Source organism: Danio rerio, chromosome 19 (genome assembly GCF_052040795.2).
Source record: "Danio rerio strain M-AB ecotype USA chromosome 19, GRCz13ab, whole genome shotgun sequence".
NCBI classification, from domain to species: domain Eukaryota; kingdom Metazoa; phylum Chordata; class Actinopteri; order Cypriniformes; family Danionidae; genus Danio; species Danio rerio.
Genome location: NC_141039.2, coordinates 11,274,881 through 11,294,482, shown reverse-complemented (window position 1 = coordinate 11,294,482; position 19,602 = coordinate 11,274,881). Strand labels below are relative to the sequence as shown.

Sequence of the window (19,602 nt, the reverse complement as noted above, 5' to 3'; positions counted from 1 at the left end):
TTCCAGCTGACTCTTGCTACGATACCGAGCGCTCGCTTTACCGAGTGCCCAAAGAAAGAAAGAGAGGGAGAAAAAGAGAGAAAGAAAGAGGTTGCGGAGGTTAGCTACAAAAATAACGAGAAAGAGAGAGAGAGAGAGAGAGCAACAAAGAAGGGCACAGGAATAATAACAGCCATCAGTCTTAACCGTCATAGCTCACGTTTGATTGTTTTATACTTTAAAGAGGGAAATCATCTTTTTTATTTGCACACGGAGTTTTTTTATATTTCGACTCTGATATTGTAGTTTACAGGCAGTTTCATGTCGACTGTGTGGGATTGAATTGTATCTCAGCCTCCATGGACGCCCGTCTAATCCAACTCAATCGTTTTTTCGGGGAATATTTCTGTCCTGGCCGCGAGGAGCACCAGTTAAATGCGATGACATACGTCAACAAATGAGCGGCGACCCCACGGACATTTCCGAAACAATCTCCACAATATTGTTTTCAAAGGAGACAGTGCGCTTGAAGATGATGAAGTACAACTCCAGCATCTTTCTCACTTGAGCGGACCATATTGGACGTCAAATCACTTCAGTTTTTATCTAATGGGAACGCAATTGAATACGAATTTAAATGCTCATAAACTTCCATACACAGCCTGACAAACACCTCAACTGCCAAACTCAGAAAGCATCTCTACTTTTGACTGAAGCGTCTGATTCTGTCAAGCAGCTCAACAGTCCAGTGGTCTGAAGACATTAACTGGTTAAACCTGGACAAGGTGTTTCACCGAGGAATGTCCAGGCCAATTTCTCAAATATTACCACCTGACCTTCCAGCAGGGACCAGTCCACAGCTCGGTCCTGCAAACCCTGCAGGTACCACCACCAATGGCCACCTGAATAATTCCATGGCCAATCTGAAAACCCTTCTTCAGCTGCCTATTAAAGGGGACCAGAGAGGGAAGGACTGCTGTGAGATGAAAGGTGTGACTCTTTAATTATTCACTTAATTCTGTTGTTTTTGTTGTTACAATAATCTGTCATACACAATATAATTTGTTTGATGTAGTTATATTACCAGAAGAGTTCAGCTGTTTAACTTTTGTTCCCTCAAGAGCTCTGTGCATCCAGGAAGCATCGTCAATTCTTCAGCTCAATGAGACTGGCTTTAAGTCAACTGAACGGATAAATTGTCGACAAATAATGTCAATTAACAAGTTCATTGCAAATGAACGAAATTAAGGGCCTCTCCCCTCTCTTAAAGGGATCTCAGAAGCTCCCATGGCTGCTATTAAAGGGATGCCATCCTAAAATGCATTGAGGTGTTGTCTTGATACGGATGTACACATTGCTATTCGCTCAATCGCGCCCTCATGTGGATAATACACGTTATGTCAGTTTAATGGAATCGGGAAGAGGAGGAATGTATACTTTGACAGCCCCTTTAGTCAATCTCCAGATCTGTCATATATTGTTCATTTGCTAAATATGAGTTTGTTAATCAGATGATGCTTCCACTGCAGTGCTTTGTTTGGGTGAAACTCCTACGTCCCATCAAAATCCTTTTCTTTTTCCAATGTATTATTGTTTTCTACTGCCATTTGAACATTCTTTTCATTTGTTATATAGTAAAACACAGCTTCCCCCCCTCCTCGGCTATTGCTATGCAGTGCATATTCCCCAGCTCCATCTTCAAAAGCCCCTGCACTGGAGATGACAGCTCAGCTCTCTGCTTCCCTCAGAAGCACTCATGCAGCACTCTCATTTGCCCCCTCCCTCATATCTCTCATCTCTACCATCTCTCCATCTGAGCGACGGGCAGAGAAAAATAGAGAAAGACTTCCATCTTGGCCCCTGGCATTTCATCCATGGAGATGGCATTGTGTGTTTCCGAACCCTCTGCAGCTGTGCAGCTGTGCAGCAGTGCAGCAGTTCAAGGGTCACACACTGCCATGAGATTTGTTTATTCATTAAGCCCACTGTGGGCCCTTATGCACGGGTGCCATGTTTATTTGTGGTCATTTTTAGGGATGCGTCAATATTAAAACCCTTTCTGTTGTAGCTGTTTGTTTTTTTTGGCAATTTAACTGATATTATTTAATGGCCAATAACTGATAAATGACATATTGTTTACTACTTAACTATGAATATGAAAAAACACTAAATACAGGGATTTTAAAGGCTTCCACAGCAATATAACAAATCGTTTAAAAAGGATCTTGAAATTCCCTAAAGATTCAATTTGACAGATCTATTAAATTTTAAAAGTTACTAATAAATTATATATATATATATATATATATATATATATATATATATATATATATATATATATATATATATATATATATACACACACACACAGTGTTTAGCATAATTGAGTACACCCAATTTTGAAAATAAATAATTTTATCCATTTCTCAGTGAATATAGTCAAAGTATTTTGGTGCATTTGAACAAAACAGCTTATTAAACGGATATGTTTGTTAAAATGATATTTTAGTCACCAAACATATAAAATACAGATTTTAAAACGAGGAAAAATCGAGAGAAGCAAAAAATTGAAAAATTTATGTAGGTTGTATATTTTCTTTTAAATATGCTAAATATTTTTCTAACATATAAATTTGGCTGTACTAGTTTTTAGACCGTTATCATAAGTTATTTTGTTAGATAAGCTCCATATTTGGCTTCAGTACTGACTAATCTAATGTTTATGCATATATAAAATATATCAAATTCATTCATTTTCTTTTTTGGCTTAGTCTCTTTATTAATCCGGGGTCGCCACAGTGGAATGAACCACCAACTAATCCAGCTTATGTTTTACGCAGCGAATGCCCTTTCAGCTGCAACCCATCTCTGGGAAACATCCATACACACTCATTCACACTCGTACACTACGGACAATTTAGCCTACCCAATTCACCTGTACCGCATGTCTTTGGAATGTGGGGGAAACCGGAGCACCTGGAGGAAACCCACGCGAACGCAGGGAGGACATGCAAACTCGAGCCAAGGCTCGAACCAGCGACCTTTTTGCTGTGAAGCGACAGCACTAGCTACTGCGCCGCCGCGTCGCCATATATCAAATTATTACATTACACTATTAAATTATTTCGTTTTACTAAATAATTAAAATAAATTATTTTATTAAATTAAGACTTTTAATGGGGTTCTAGGCGACGGCAAAGATAATTGAAATGTAAAAATAAGCATGCAATATTAACCAAAAGGTTTTTGTGAAATAAATCTATTAAAATACAATAAAATAAACAAATAAATAAACTGCATTTGGATTGGAGTTTTACCCTGGAAATTAACTAAAAATAAGTGTAATTAAATAAAGTACTACAATAACAAAATAAATAGTCTAATATTACAAAATTTATTAAACAGAAATACTAAAATGAAAAAGAAAAAAATATTAATATATGAAATTAATAAATACTATAATATGGTATAAAAATACAAAAATATCACTTAACCAATATAATAATTTATAATGTATGGAAGTTATAGATAACTGCTTTAGAATTTGCATTTTGTAACATCTTAGACATTTACATTTTTGGGGTGCAGTTTGCAGATTACATTACAATGACCAAGTACTGTCAAGTTGTGTTTACCACCGAGGGTATTTAACTCATAAATAAAAAATCTGACCGGAAAATTTTGATGGAACCAAAGATGGTTTAGTCAGAGTTTTGACACTTGCAATTAATTTGAACAAAATATCAGATTTCTGTTAATGTAAATTACAGTTTATGGACCCTTTTCACATTTCTGGGTTTCTCAGTATAGCGGTAGTCGTCATAGTCGGGTAAACTTGGAGCACAGTGAACAGGGGAGTACTAGAGGCAGCACGTCACTGGAAAATTTTGACGTAACAATATTTTTTTTTCTCTGCGATATAAATAAGATTTAACTAGATGACTTGAATATCTCTATTTGGAAAGTCTTTAATTTAGGTTAGTATTGGGATGGTTTTGTAGGAGAGTGAAATATAAATATATATTTTGTCATTTATTATGTGCATATAATAAACAAACAATTCATAATAAACAAAGCCATAATCTCAGTGGAACAAATATTAAAGTAATATAAACAGTGCTTTATGGTTTTCTGGGGAGAATATAAAAGTATTCTAGTACATAAATTGAATAATCAAATGAAAAATATCTTGCATAGTCCTCATCATACAAATTATTCAATACAATTATTTTTTATGCACTATTAAAATTGTCACATAGTTACAGGCCTTAAAACACCTGCAGATGATAAACTTTTAGTCTATTATAGTTCAATTCTACAGCGTCTTCAAAAATATCATGTGTTATATCTGTGGTTTCTGGTCAACTAACTTGAATGTCTTGCGACTATTGTGGATGCACACACTGCGATATGGATGCTCAAACCATATATTGTGCAGGCCTAGAGAGTACACATGGTGTCCACAAGGTCTTAAAGAAGTATTAAAAGTTGATAAATCAATGTAGAGCAATTTAAGGCCCTTAAAAAATATTTAAAGTTTTAATTGCTATTTTGCAAGATATTCAATTTTATATCATTTTTAATTATACAATGTTTAGTTGTATACTAAAGTTTGCCCGAATTAAATCTGCGAATATCAGGATGCTGTGTAGTTTATGAAATCAATTAAATCCTACTAGATTTGACATCGTGCTGCTTTGTTTACTGCAGTAACCAAGGCAACACCATTATTTCTGCAGTTCTGCAGTTATTATTTAGTAAATATACAGTAAGGTAAAATCTTGCCAGTGTTTGTAAGGTCTAAGTGGTTATAATGACTTAAAATGAATGGAAAAAGTCTTTAAAAAGGTATAAAAAGGTATCGAATTAATTAAATACTCTGGTACAACAAATACTTTTTTTTACAATCCTATTTGCTGAAATAATTAAAGAAAAACTAAACAATGGTGTTTTAAAGACTCAAAAAAAAAAAAATGAGATCGATAACGGCAGATAAAAGAAAACACGACTTAAATTTTACTGTCCTGCCCAAAAGACGCTGCATTAGAAACACCTCACACAAGCGCTTTAGTTTTACGTAATTCGATGCAAAGATGATATAATACATAAACAAATAGATATAAATGTTCATATGTATTAAAACAAATCTAAATATTAAAAACTTTCCAAGGATTTAAAATAGGGGTGTAAACCTACACTGTTCTCACAGTTCGGTTCGGTTACGATTATCATGCCATCGATTCGGTTCAATTCGATATCTCGGTGCACTACGGTGCATTGACTTTGCTTTCCACAAACAATTCGATATTTTACTTAGCAACACATTTCTTGTATTAAAATTTCTCATTTATGAATATATTTAAATTAAATGCTCTTTGTAATGCTATTTTGTCCTTTAATACAAGCAGTCGGATATATGTACTGTACCTTTAATTTGACCTGATCAAAGAAAACACTCTTTTTGAATGTATCAAACAAAACTCAAGGACATGCACAGAACAACATGAGCATTTAAATCAAATAAACGAATATAAATATTATCCCGCTTGTTTTTTAAGCATTGTTGAGCGAGTTTTTAAACACCTAATATTGATAGCACGCTCAACAGAAAAGGATGCAGTTGGCTCTGTTAAGCAAACAGTGACACGGACACTGATATTAAACAACCGCACTGATCAGCTAATCGATTACAGATGTGATGCGGTAGAGAAAACTCGCACTGCAGAAACGCTCGTGTCTGGATCCACAGGTAACTTATTGTTGTAAGAGCGAGAGAGAAGATAAAACGTCACCTCACGAACAAAGGGGCCACAGAGAGTGAGAGGGAGCTTGGTTCTTATGTACTTCCCTGTCAATGAAAGACTATCCAGCAAACTCACAAGCAGTGAGCCACAGTTTATCTGCTTTTTAATAATAGTTTTAAAGTAGTTGGAGTGTTTTAATTACTTGTGGTCTCCTCCCTCGCCATAATAAGCTGTCGCCATATAAAGCATATGTGATAAATGACGTCAGTATATATTAACCGTTTATGATTATAAATGAACCGACACCGAATTGTTTGAGTCTGCATCGCAGTGCATCTATGAATCAATTTATTTTGACACCCCTAATATTAATGATCACCATCAAGCGTATCAAAATGTCTTGTAAAAACAATCCTATTAATTCATTTCTATTAATATTAAAGCTTAGACGTTCACAGTGTGGATGTTTTTTTTTTAATAAATTGTTTGCTCGTTTACTCAAAAGATTTATTGCATTATTGTTCTTTCCTCTAGTCTCAGATAAAGACAAACCTTTAGACTCTGATGAGGATTCGCTGGGTGGAGGTGGTGGTGGAGGTGGAGGTATGAACGGTGGAAATGGTGTCCTGCGTTCCACCAACCAGTCCGCCTTCCTGGGCCCATTGCTATGGGAGCGCACCTTGCCATGCGACGGCGGCCTCTTCCAGCTACAATACATGGACTTGGAGGAGTTCTTGACGGAGAACGGGATGGGGTGCATGCCATCAGGGAACACCTGCAGTACGGCCGCACAGGTCCCATCTCAGAGCACACAGTCAGCCGTACCCAGCCAGAGCTCCCAATGTCCACCTTCATCCTCTCCGCCATGCTCTTCTTCAGCCTCCTCCATATCTTCCCTCTCCTCGTCGTCTTCATCTTCCTCTTTACTGGGTCTGGACGTGCCACAGGGCCCTGGACTGCTGGGAGGTCCAGAGTGTCTGCATGGTAAGAACGCTTGCGAGTTTTTCATAATAAAATAGATAGTTTGAGTAAAAATGTAATGCAAAGGGTTTTTTGGGGGGTTTCTTCTTTCTGTTGAGCTCAAAATAGGATATATTGACGATTGCTGGAAATTATTGACTTCCATCGTAGAAAACAAATATTATAAATGTCAGTGGCTACCAGTTTCCAACATTAGTCTATAGATCTTTTTGTTTAGAATGGGTGGACAGCAGAGTTGGGTGTAACGCATTCCTCAGGAGTGCATTACTGTATTTTAATTACATTATTGAGGAACACAGTAATGTAACGCATTACATTTTGAGTTTGTATAATTTGATTACAGTTACTAAAGTCAATGTAATTGCATTACTTACGTTACGAATATAGTTTTTAGAAGAAAAAAAATGCTTCTTTAAAATCACATTTTCCACTGCAACAGCAGTTAATAAGTATGTGCTTTTAAATTGCTGGAGAACGTGAGCTGAAAAGGCTGCTGACGAGAGTGGTTGCTTCTTCAAGTGGAAATAAACACAATACTTAATACTTTATACAAATATTGCTGTAAAATGCAGTCTATGTCCAGTCTCTAAAGAACTTTCGACTGCTTTTACCTCGACCAGAAACATGTTTAAGCACGTGAACAGAAAGCATTCTAGGACTATACTCGTCACTAAGGAGGACACTGGCGCCAAAAAACACCTACGGCCTAAACTCAGCCTAAACAGCCTAAATTGAATTTTTGTGCAGGATTGGAAGTGAAGATATCTTCTCAATGTGAAGAGAAGTGTAGCTGCTCATGAGGCTGTTCACAAATATTGTGTCTTTTGTGCATACAAATTCGTTACTGGGGATGCTCCGATCAGAATTTTTGGAGCTGATACAGAAATACTGATTCTGATGCTTCAAGTTTAATATAACTTTAACAGTGCATAAAGCACATTTTCCCTCTAAGTCTGGTATATATTTTTTATAATAATTATTTTTAAGGGGGTTTCACCTTTATTAATAGGACAGTGGAAATATAGAGACAGGAAAGTGTGGGGAGCAGAGATAGGGGAAGGATCAGCAAAGGACCTCGAGACGGGAATTGAACTCAGGTCGCTGCGAGCACCTCGGTGCTATGTGTCGACGCACTAACCACTAGGCTATTGGCACCGACCTAAGTACGATATTTAAGTGGAGCTTTTTCCTTTCCAAAAAGAATGAATGAAGAATGTTGCATATAATTCCTTAAACACGTCTCTTATAACCATTTAGTGTGGACAAGTCATGGTCAGAAACAGCTTTACAGAAAATAATAGATTAAACGGAAACCATTTGATAAGAAAAATGACTGACAATGCTATTTGGAAAAATTGCAATTGATGGAAAAATTATTCAACATGCCTCAATGAAGAAAAAGTTTGGAGTGCATTTTTGACGCATGACAAGTTAAAATGCATCTTCTTCTGCTTGTAAACCTGTAAACGAACACTTACGATTGTTTTATGCGATCGGCCAGATAAGCGAGTACCAGTTGAGTCTGTGCTTATCAGCCAATACCGATCTCCAGCTTATCGATCAGAGCATCCCTACTAATTACCTCAGACAAACAAAGATCACCAAAACACTGCAGTGCTTTTGCATACTATCGATTTCAGTGGTTACAGCTGTCCAGTTTTCTTCTTGTCTTCTTAAGTGTTAACAAAAAGACAAACAGGTTTGGAACAAGTGAATGATGAGAGAATTTTTAGTTTTGAACGAACTCTTTGGGCTCTATTCCTCTCCGCTGTCGCCACTGCCTCGCATGGTTCAGGATTGGTAGAGCTACGCATCGATGAATTTGCTCTTCAGTGTTTGAACTCTCAGTAATGATTAAATCACACTGAACTGAGCTAAACTGAACTGAACTGAACTTAAACACTAAAACCTGAACCACACTGTTCCAGTTACTGAACCACACTGTTCCAGTTACTATGACCATTTATGTGAAGCTGCTTTGACACAATCTACATTGTAAAAGCGCTATACAAATAAAGCTGAATTGAATTGAATTGAATATTTTGACTGTCCATGCGCAGAGCGCAAAACGCAGGGCGCAAACGCTTTCAGGGCATGTCAGAACGCATTTTTGCTAATTTAAGGGCAGGAAAATCCGCTTTGCGCCATGGTTGAGTCTAAAAGGGTTGAGTTTATTTTCTTAATGAGTTATAGTTGTGTTTTGAGAATAAACCAATTAGAGTCTCATCTCCCATTCCCTTTAAGAGCCAGCTGCGTCGCGCCATAAGCGCATTTTGACGTAAAGTAAGTTCACTTTCGCTTTTGCTCTCGTGGATAGGGAAACCTTTACGCACAGACATCAATTAGCCAATAAATAATTAATTTTGTTTGTTAAGCGCAAAGATTTGTTTCAAAACTATTTCTAAATTCAGTTCTAATTTCCAGCAAACGAATAAATGAACAATAATAACCAAGTGTGGTCAAAATACTGAGTTATTTCCAAATACACCTGCCATGCCCGATATGGTCTAAAATTTGACAGGTGGACAAATCTAAGCTTGTTTTTAATAAAACAAATATAAATATGGATATAATAAATAATACTTCTAATAATAAAAACATTATACAAAAGCGAATTGAATGAACTGAAAAAGCCTCCCGAGATGAAGAAAGTAAGGCAGTGGTTTTTAAATCTTCATGTAGGCTAGAAATTAATATGTTTTGTAATATTTTAATCATTTATATTTATATCCTGTATATATCCTTATTATATATATATATATATATATATATATATATATATATATATATATATATATATATATATATATATATATATATATAATAAAACACGCCTGCTTTTTTAGACCAGAACGCCTATAGGCGCACATTTGAGCGCAAATGCATTTGCTATTTAAACAGTGTGGCGCAACACCTCAAAATGACCCTTGCGCCGAGCTAAAACTACCAAAAGACTATTGCGACGCGCCTTGCGCCACATTGCGCCAGGTGTATGATAGGGCCCTTTAAGTCTTTTGAATATGTCAGACTGCTTTGATCAACCCATTGTAATGTTTTTCAGTGAATACTGAAAGAGCTGTTTGTTTAGTGTTTTTATAGGTATATTGTGTTTTAAAAGCAACTTCAAAGTAATTAGTAATCTGATTACTTTTTACATTAAGTAATTAGTTATGTAATCAGATTACAGTTTTCCAATAGTAATCAGTAATTTGTATCTATTGCTTTTTCAAAGTAACTTACCCAACACTGGTGGATGGTGGGTAAACGATTACAACATTTTCAGAAATATCCCTTTAATATGTCAAATACAGTTTAGTATGCTAAAATTAATTTCATAAACTGTTTAAAATTGTTTGGTGGACGACTTTTTTTAATAATGTAAGATATAATATTTTGTCTTCTTCGCGTTCACATTTTTGTGTGTGCGCTGGCGTGAACATGAGCAGGGCAGTCTCATGCAGACTGCAGTGATGCATGACTGGATGTCTAAAACTGTTGGCCTGTGATGCCCAGGGCAATGCAGGCTTTGAAGCTTTAAGGGCACAGCTGTGTGAGTGTGTGCGAGTGTACTAGTGCGTGTAGAGTAGGAACGTTTCTTTACAGCATAATCATCAGAGCATAATAATAACCTCATGTAATATGTGGGGAATCACCACATTTAGCTTTACCAGGAAAAGAAATCCTACCTAGCTAGAAATGTAGCGGCATTAATGATTGCACATTGTGGCATCGCCATTGGTGCTAGTACAAATGCTTCTACTGTGACTCTATTTTTAAGACAGTGTTAAATTGGGATTAATATAAATATTAGTTTGCAGAATTCAGCACTGTATTATGACACAGATGCATTAGAGGAATTTTGTAAATGCTGCACAGAAGGAGAGAGGAGATGGAAGGTGCATTTCTATTGCATGTTTTCAAATATCTCTCTTTTTCACTCCCCCTCCCTCTTGTTCCCTCACACGTTGAGGCCATGTGCAGTCGACTTGTCACATGCTGATGCAGAGAGCAATGGAGAGAGAGACTGAGCGGAAAGAACAGACAGGGGAAGAGAAGGAGGGGCGAGCGGAATAGAAAGAGAAAGCTAAAATGATAAATCTACATTTTATGAGACATTTAGGTCTGAGCCCGGTCTTTTTATTACGGTAAAATAGTTGTGTTTGGACATCTGAATCTGATCAGGTTGTGTGTGCTCTATACATAATAAGGGATAGTTACAATTAAGGATTAGTTCAGTTAAAAATGAACATTTACTCGCTATTTACTCTCCCTTAAGTGGTTCCAAACATTTGAGGTTCTTTCTCCCGTTGAACATAAAAGAAGACACTTTAAGGGAAAGTGGAAACCCTCAACCATTGACTTCCATAATAGGTAAATCAAACAGAATTTGATGGTTATAGGTTTTCAGCATTCTTCAAACTTTATTTTTTTGTGTTTAACAGACTCATAATAGTTGGAAACATGAAAAGGGGTCAGTTTCATTTTTTGTGTGAACTTTCCCAGCGAGAGGGGTCTGGATGCAGACCTGGTGCAGTGCAATCTGGGCTGCACCCAATGCTTTTTGATGGGCTCCCCTAACCCCACCCATCACAGTGATATCACTAGCTTCATTTGAGTGCATTGTGTCTGAAATTGCATCACTGAGTGATGCAATCTCAGCTTGCATCATAAAGGCTGCATCCAGATACTGTTGATCCCAGCAGGCAGAGGACATCAACATAACATCAGTTTGACTTTGTACCCTAATGACATAGGTATGTTGCATTTTTGTTTGTGAATGAAAATCCGAGTTCAAAATTCAGAACTCGATGTCAGGCCAACATTAATGTCTAACATCCAACCTAAAATCAAACAAATATCAACATCTAATGATGTAACAGCCTGGCGTTGTGTGGAAGTTACCCCTATGATGTTTATCAGACGTTGGATTTTGGTTGCCATACCTTACGAATAAATGTCAGTATTCTAAGTCAATATAACGTTGGTTTAGGTTGTTGGCTCGACGTTAGATTTTGGTCACTTTCAAACACAAGCTAAAATCCACCAAATATCAATGTCTTCTTCTTTGATATTTAACGGCGTTTGGCATCCAACTTCAATAGTGCATTACCGCCCTCTTCTGTACTGGAGTGTGGACCGGATTTAGACAGAGATAACTACTGTTCCCTATTACTTTATACTCCCCTCATCACCCATTTCCTTTTTTAAATAATTAATTCATTAATTTTATTAATAATATGTGTATTTATATACATACACACATACATGCACATATACAAATATGAGCAATTCCATGCAATATTCAAGTTTTTTGTGTAAGCAAGTATTTTACAGTGCTTTAAAAATGCTAAAAATGTCTGTTAATGTTTTCAAACAGTTATATTTGATTTACCAAAATCACACTAGTGGCAATTTCACATCTGTAACATCCATAACGCAGAGATGTCACATCCATAACAGTGCTGTTTCCTCATAAATAAAAAAGTCAAATAAAGTAAAATCAATTGTTTTTGTTCTATAGAGAGCCGACTCTTATCCTTTTGATTAGCGATATTTTTTTTGGGTTGTGCAGTTTAACTAACAGAATTTATACAGTGTTTGTTGTGTACTGTAAACTCGATAACTTTTTTCGTCACATCCATAACACGTTTATTTTCCGCATTTAAAGTATAAAAATGTTATCAGTTTGATATTTTTCTGATCCCATAACTCTGTGGTTAGTAGTTTTGGAAAATATAAATAGATGTTTCAATATAACGTCAACATAGACTTTCTCTGTAAATTCATGTTTTGAGATTTTACTGCAAATGTCACATCCATAACGCTGGAATTGCTCATATACATGGATATGCATGCATCCATACACACACATCCATATACTTTTCATACCATAACTTTACATATTTCACTCTATATCCTATTTACCAATCTAGTGAGCTTTAAGAAATAAAATAAATGTGTTTTAATGTCTCTTGATGTTTATCCAAGTATATCCTTTAGAGAGCACCCTTGATTTTTCTTTTAATTTGATCCTTTCATTCTCATATTTTTTTAAACCCAAGCACCACATTATCCACAGTTTATGTTATTACAAAATTCACACCTATATATATGTGTTTACCCATTGCTTGCAAGTACTTGTTTAATCTACAGTGTCCAATCCTTATCCAAGTTATGATCATTTCTTCTTTTGGATTTCTTCCAGTAGCCCTCCTAACTCCAACCTTCTGTTGGATGCTATATAAATGTCTTCCTTTCTTCTCTTCATCCAAACTTTTCTGCCTTTTTTCCCAAAATTTTTAGCCAAATCATCGTTTTCAAATATCAACGTCGTTATTGGATGTCAAAATAACGTTGTCCTTAGACACTGGCTAGACATTCAACATCACAGACTTTATCTAACGTAATATTAATGTCTTATGACGTGTGCCTGCTGGGATCCCTTTAACTTATGCATAGATAGATAGATAGATAGATAGATAGATAGATAGATAGATAGATAGATAGATAGATAGATAGATAGATAGATAGATAGATAGATAGATAGATAGATAGATAGATAGATAGATAGATAGATAGATAGATAGATAGATAGATAGATAGATAGATAGATAGACAGACAGATAGAGAAAGAATTAAAATAGAAAAGGTTGGAACAGAATTTGGGTAAGTTTGCTAATGGACAGGAGGATGAATGGATCGACAGATAGAAGTTTTTTTTAACTTTTCAACTATAACATTTTTTTAAATGAAGCTCAAACTAAAATAGACACTGGCTAGGTAGGTAGGTAGGTAGGTAGGTAGGTAGGTAGGTAGGTAGGTAGGTAGGTAGGTAGATAGATAGATAGATAGATAGATAGATAGATAGATAGATAGATAGATAGATAGATAGATAGATAGATAGATAGATAGATAGATAGATAGATAGATAGATAGATAGATAGATAGATAGATAGATAGATAGATAGATAGATAGATAGATAGATAGATAGATAGACAGACAGACAGACAGACAGACAGATAGAGAAAGAATTAAAATAGAAAAGGTTGGAACAGAATTTGGGTAAGTTTGCTAATGGACAGGAGGATGGATGGATCGACAGATAGAAGTTTTTTTTAACTTTTCAACTATAACATTTTTTTAAATGAAGCTCAAACTAAAATAGACACTGGCTAGACATTGAATTTTGGTCACCCAAGATCACAACCTAAATCTAACCTAATATCAATGTCTTGACGTGTGACGGCTGGGATCCCTTTAACTTTAAGTAGATAGATAGATAGATAGATAGATAGATAGATAGATAGATAGATAGATAGATAGATAGATAGATAGATAGATAGATAGATAGATAGATAGATAGATAGATAGATAGATAGATAGATAGATAGATAGATAGATAGACAGATAGATAGACAGATAGATAGACAGATAGAGAAAGAATTAAAATAGAAAAGGTTGGAACAGAATTTGGGTAAGTTTGCGAATGGACAGGAGGATGGATGGATTGACAGATAGAAATTTTTTTAACTTTTCAACGATAACATTTTTTTAAATGAAGCTCAAACTAAAATAGACACTGGCTAGACATTGAATTTTGGTCACCCAACATCACAACCTAAATCTAACCTAATATCAATGTCTTGACATGTGACGTGTGCCTGCTTGGATCCCTTTAACTTTAAGTAGATAGGTAGATAGGTAGGTAGGTAGGTAGGTAGGTAGGTAGGTAGGTAGGTAGGTAGGTAGGTAGATAGATAGATAGATAGATAGATAGATCCCTGTCGTATGGGGGTATGTGATTGTGATTGTGTGTGTGAGTGTGTATGTTTGCTTTACAGTATGTAAATTGTGCTCACAGCTGCATCTCTTGTTTTTGTCTCCTCCCGCATAGAAAGGAAGAGGCCCAAAGGACAGCTGGTCTTGTCCAGGCCCATGGGAAAAAAATGCACTGTTTTCCCTTGCTAGATTTTAGACAGACGAGGATTAGTACAGGAACTGGACAATGCGTTGGTTCGTTGGGAGGGGTGCGCGCTTTACGTAACAGTCTTCCTATATCACTTGGGTTTGTTCTTTTGTGTGTTGTCTTAATGAATGAAAAACAAATCTTTGGCAGGCCTCCTAAGTGCTCAGGCTTAGAAGCTCATTATTAAATTACAAAGAATTTGATTATGTTTACATGAGCAAATTGGGCTTTCAAGAGCTGTTCTAACTCCGAAGCCGGATTGTTTTGTTGTCGAAATAAAACCGAATTATCGTATTTCAACATTTACAGCCCATGTGTAAAGGTGCACACAACAGTAGACCTTAGACGCAGACAATTGCCTGTTAATTATGTGTGTGGATCCTAAATGCATTATATCTGTGTAAGAAATTACAGAGGTATGATTCAAAGCAGGCACTCAGAGCCGCTAAAGCAGAAACTGCCATTGCGGCTAATGTATCATAATTAGCGTCAAGTGCTCGCCTTCCAATCACAGCGTTAACAGCTCCCCTCAAAGCATATTTCAAACCAGAATAAAGGAAAAATACATGGAAAGCCGGCCATGAAAAGTGGAAAGCGAGGCAGAATGAATTTAAAAGCTCACGACTATGAACAAAAAGCGAGCGTTTTCAGGGTCAGTTTTAAGACTGTTCTCTGGGAGTTTATAACATGAATTGAAACTGCAGGTTGCCTTGTCGACCTTGCCTGCCAGCTGCTGAAATTGGCAAACATCCACATTGGCTTTTGGCGCACCCTGGTGGTCAAAACATGCCACTGCAGCTTGTCAGGGAATACACACACACACACACACACACACACACCTATTGTTCATAATCCTCTTTGCTTTTAGCTCAGACGCGTGGTGTTTTCATCTGTCTGGTAACATGTGGCTTGCGACATTGTTTTTATTCCTGACGCTTTCTCTTTTTCTTAACAGGGGCGCAAACTGTACCACCTGACCCTTCTCAGAGCCCCTCATGCCCTCCTCCGCCGGTGGTGCCACCTACCAATGCGGCTGATGTGATGGTGAACTTTGACCCCGACCCTGCTGACCTCGCCCTGTCCAGTGTGCCAGGTCAGGAGGCGTTCGACCCGCGCCGACATCGCTTCTCAGAGGAAGAGCTGAAGCCGCAGCCGATGATCAAGAAGGCCCGCAAGATGCTGGTGCCAGATGAACAGAAGGTACTATTCTGCTTTTCTGTTCAGAGCTCGTTTTTCAAAATTTAAAAATAGACTTGACAGATACATCGTGTGACTGACATAAATGCGCCAATGAAATCTAATCATGTAAATAATCTCCAAAATGCGTTATAAGATACAAAATGGCAACCGTATTTAATTAAAATGAACTAAAAACAAACTAATGTTAATAAAAAAACATTTAAAAATATATATATAAATAAAAACCTTAACGTAAATATTAAAATATGGATACAGACTATTAATAAAAACAGCAATAATATCTGATTTGTACTTAGTTTAAATATGCTGTTATTATTACAATATGTTATGATGAAGGATGCAATAATATAAAAAAATTATTTTGTAAAAAATCATATAAAGCCAGTAATTCTAAAAAAAAAAAAAAAAAAAAAAATATATATATATATATATATATATATATATATATATATATATATATATATATGTGTGTGTGTGTGTGTGTGTGTGTGTGTGTGTGTGTGTGTGTATATATATATATATATATATTTAATTTATATTTAATTTAATGTTAAGTCACAAATGTATGTAACAAATAAATATGAGCTATGTTAAAATGCTGTACTATTCAGTCAATTATAATAATTATTTTTAAAGTAAAACATGAAAAGTACAAAAATTTACTTAACTAAAGTTGTACATTTAAAAACATACTTGTTACTGAAATAAATTCAATTTTGAATTTTAAAACAATATGTTTTAGTTTTTTTTAATATACACTCACTGGTCACTTTATTAGGTACACCTTACTAGCACCGGGTTGGACCTTCTTTTGCCTTGAGAACTGCCTTCTCAATAGATATAATCAACAAGGTATTGGAAATATTCTTTTGGTCCAAATTGACATGATAGCATCACGCAGTTGCTGCAGATTTGTTGGCTGCACATCCATGATGCAAATCTCCCGTTCTACCACATCCCAAAGGTGCTCTATTGGATTGAGCTCTGGTGACTGTGGAGGCCATTTGAGTACATTGAACACATTGTCATGTTCAAGAAACCAGTCTGAGATGATTCACGCTTTATGACATGGCGTGTAATCCTGCTGGAGGTAGCCAATCAGAAGATGGGTACACTGTGGTCATAAAAGGATGGACATGGTCAGCAACAATACTCAGGTAGGCTGTGATGTTTACAAGATGCTCAATTGGTACTAATGGGCCCAAAGTGTGCCAAGAAAATGTCCCACACACCATTACAACACCAGCCTGAACCGTTAATATAAGGTAGGATACATGGACGCTTTCATGTTGTTGACCCCAAATTCTGACCCCACCGTCCGAATGTCGCAGCAGAAATCGAGCCTCATCATACCAGGCAAAGTTTTTCTAATCTTCTATTGTCCAATTTTGGTGAGCCTGTGCAAATTGTAGCCTCAGTTTGCTGTGAAATTTGCATTAAGGAGCAGTTAAACAGGTGTACCTGGGTGTAGGTGTACCTAATAAAGTGGCCAGTGAGTGTATATTTAGTTTAGCCAGATGTGAAGAAAGTATATGCACAACAGTTTGATAGACATAAAAATAACGAAACTTACATTTAAAAAATAAAAACGAAAAACTTTTTCTAACTATTAAACTCAGAAACTTCTGACGCAGTGACGCAGTAGGTAGTGCTGTCGCCTCACAGCAAGAAGGTCACTGGTTCGAGCCTCGGCTGGGTCAGTTGGCATTTCTGTGTGGAGTTTGCATGTTCTCCCTGCGTTTGCGAGGGTTTCCTCCAGGTGCTCTGGTTTCCCCCCACAGTCCAAAGACATGCAGTACAGGTGAATTGGGAAGGCTAAAATTGTCCGTAGTGTATGGATGTTTCCCAAAGATTGGTTGCAGCTGGAAGGGCATCCGCTGCGTAAAAACATGTGCTGGATAAGTTGGCGGTTCATTCCGCTATGGCAACCCCAGATTAATAAAGGGACAAAGCTGAAAAAAAATGAATGAATGAAACTTAAAAACTACAAAATCTACTTCAGATTGCAAAAATGATGATAAATGATGCACATATAATACAATTTCTCACTGATAATTGTCTCACACACAATAATATTACAAAACAACACAAATTTTCTCTTTTTTCAGGATGACAAGTACTGGTGTCGGCGCTTGAAAAACAACGAAGCAGCGAAGCGTTCTCGTGACGCTCGACGGCTGAAGGAGAACCAGATTTCAGTGCGAGCAGCATTCCTGGAGCGGGAGAACGCCGCGCTACGACAAGAAGTCGCCGATATGCGGAAAGAGCTAGGCCGCTGTCGCAACATCATCAACAAATACGAGAGTCGCCATGGAGACTTATGAAAAGGAGAAACAAAGAACGCAAGCAAACGAAAGACAATTACTGATTTTCAAATGGCGTTTCAAGGGCTGTTCAACTCATCCTGGAATAGCGTTTTCTCGGTGCGTTTGCTTCAAGTAAGCACTACGACACTCTGCGCACACACTTTTTCTTTCGTACGTGCAGCGGGCGTTTGCTGTGTGGTGCTTGGTTGAAACAAATACTTGAAAATGGTGGTTCAAAGTTGAACAGCCCCAGCGTGAGGGATGTGCACAAGGTCTACACGTAAGCACAAGCGTATTTCACAAGCGCCGCTTCTTCTCCTACGATGCCACCCCTAACCTTGACTGTGCAATCCAATCTCTCATAATGCTCACGGATCATAAAGGCAGATCATTTATAATGTCAGGTAGCCCTTGTGAACATCCTCTTTCTATATATATACGGGATGATTTTTCTCAGAGAGAGAATTATAAAGGAGGTGGTAGAAATGTAATTTTTTTCTATGACAAAAAAACACATTGTATATTTTTGAACTGTTAGGGTCAGCTATAATAGAGTAGCGGAGGAGGGAACGCGGAAGGAGGCGAGAGCGCGAAAGAGATTTTGACATAGGAAAACTGTATATTTTTATACTTGCAGAAGCAGGCAGGCGATGAGATTTTGGAAATAATCTTTTTTGTATATTTTATATATGGGTGGGAGGGTTCGGGGGAGCTGGACTGAAAGAGGGCTACATGAAGAAAAAGTCAGGATTGTTATCATTACATGATATATTTTCGACATCAGGGGCAGGTCAGGAAAAACAAGACTTATAGGATGAATGTGAGGAAAGAAACGGAGCTGATAAGGAACAGGGAAAAATAGTGTATAGTTTCACATTTTTCATCATGGGTTTGTTCGAGCACTTGTTTTTGGTATCTTTTTTCTTAAAATTCGGTGTATGTGTGTTAGTTTTATCCTGAGGTGAGAAGGCGACTGAAAGAGAGAGAGAAAGAGGAAGAATTTTTTCATGTATATATTTAAATGTTGAAGCAAATACGTCCACACACACACACAGACATGCACACACTTTAACACAAAGTGGTTTTCGAGGCCAGTACTATTTGTTGAAGTCAGAATTATTAGCCCCCCTTTGAATTTTTTTTATTTTTTTTTTATTTCCCAAATTATGTTTAACAGAGCAAGGACATTTTCACAGTATGTCTGATAATATTTTTTCTTCTGGAGAAAGTCTTATTTGTTTTATTTTGGCTAGAATAAAAGCAGTTTTGAATTTTTTAAACACCATTTTAAGGTCAATATTATTAGCCCCTTTAAACTATATGTTTTTCTGATAGTCTACAGAACAAACCATCATTATACAATGGCTAGCCTAATTACCCTAACCTGCCTAATTAACTTAGTTAACCTAGTTAAGCATTTAAATG

General features: G+C 36.7%; 1 protein-coding gene across 1 annotated transcript; it reads left to right on the top strand.

Annotated features, from left to right (window-relative positions):
- The first annotated feature begins 779 nt into the window (after positions 1–779).
- dbpa (D site albumin promoter binding protein a) lies at positions 780–18,195 on the top strand. Its single transcript, NM_001197060.1, is given in 4 exon segments — positions 780–969; positions 6,258–6,707; positions 15,627–15,871; positions 17,980–18,195. Coding segments are annotated over 4 exon segments (1,101 nt in total).
- Positions 18,196–19,602: the final 1,407 nt, after the last annotated feature.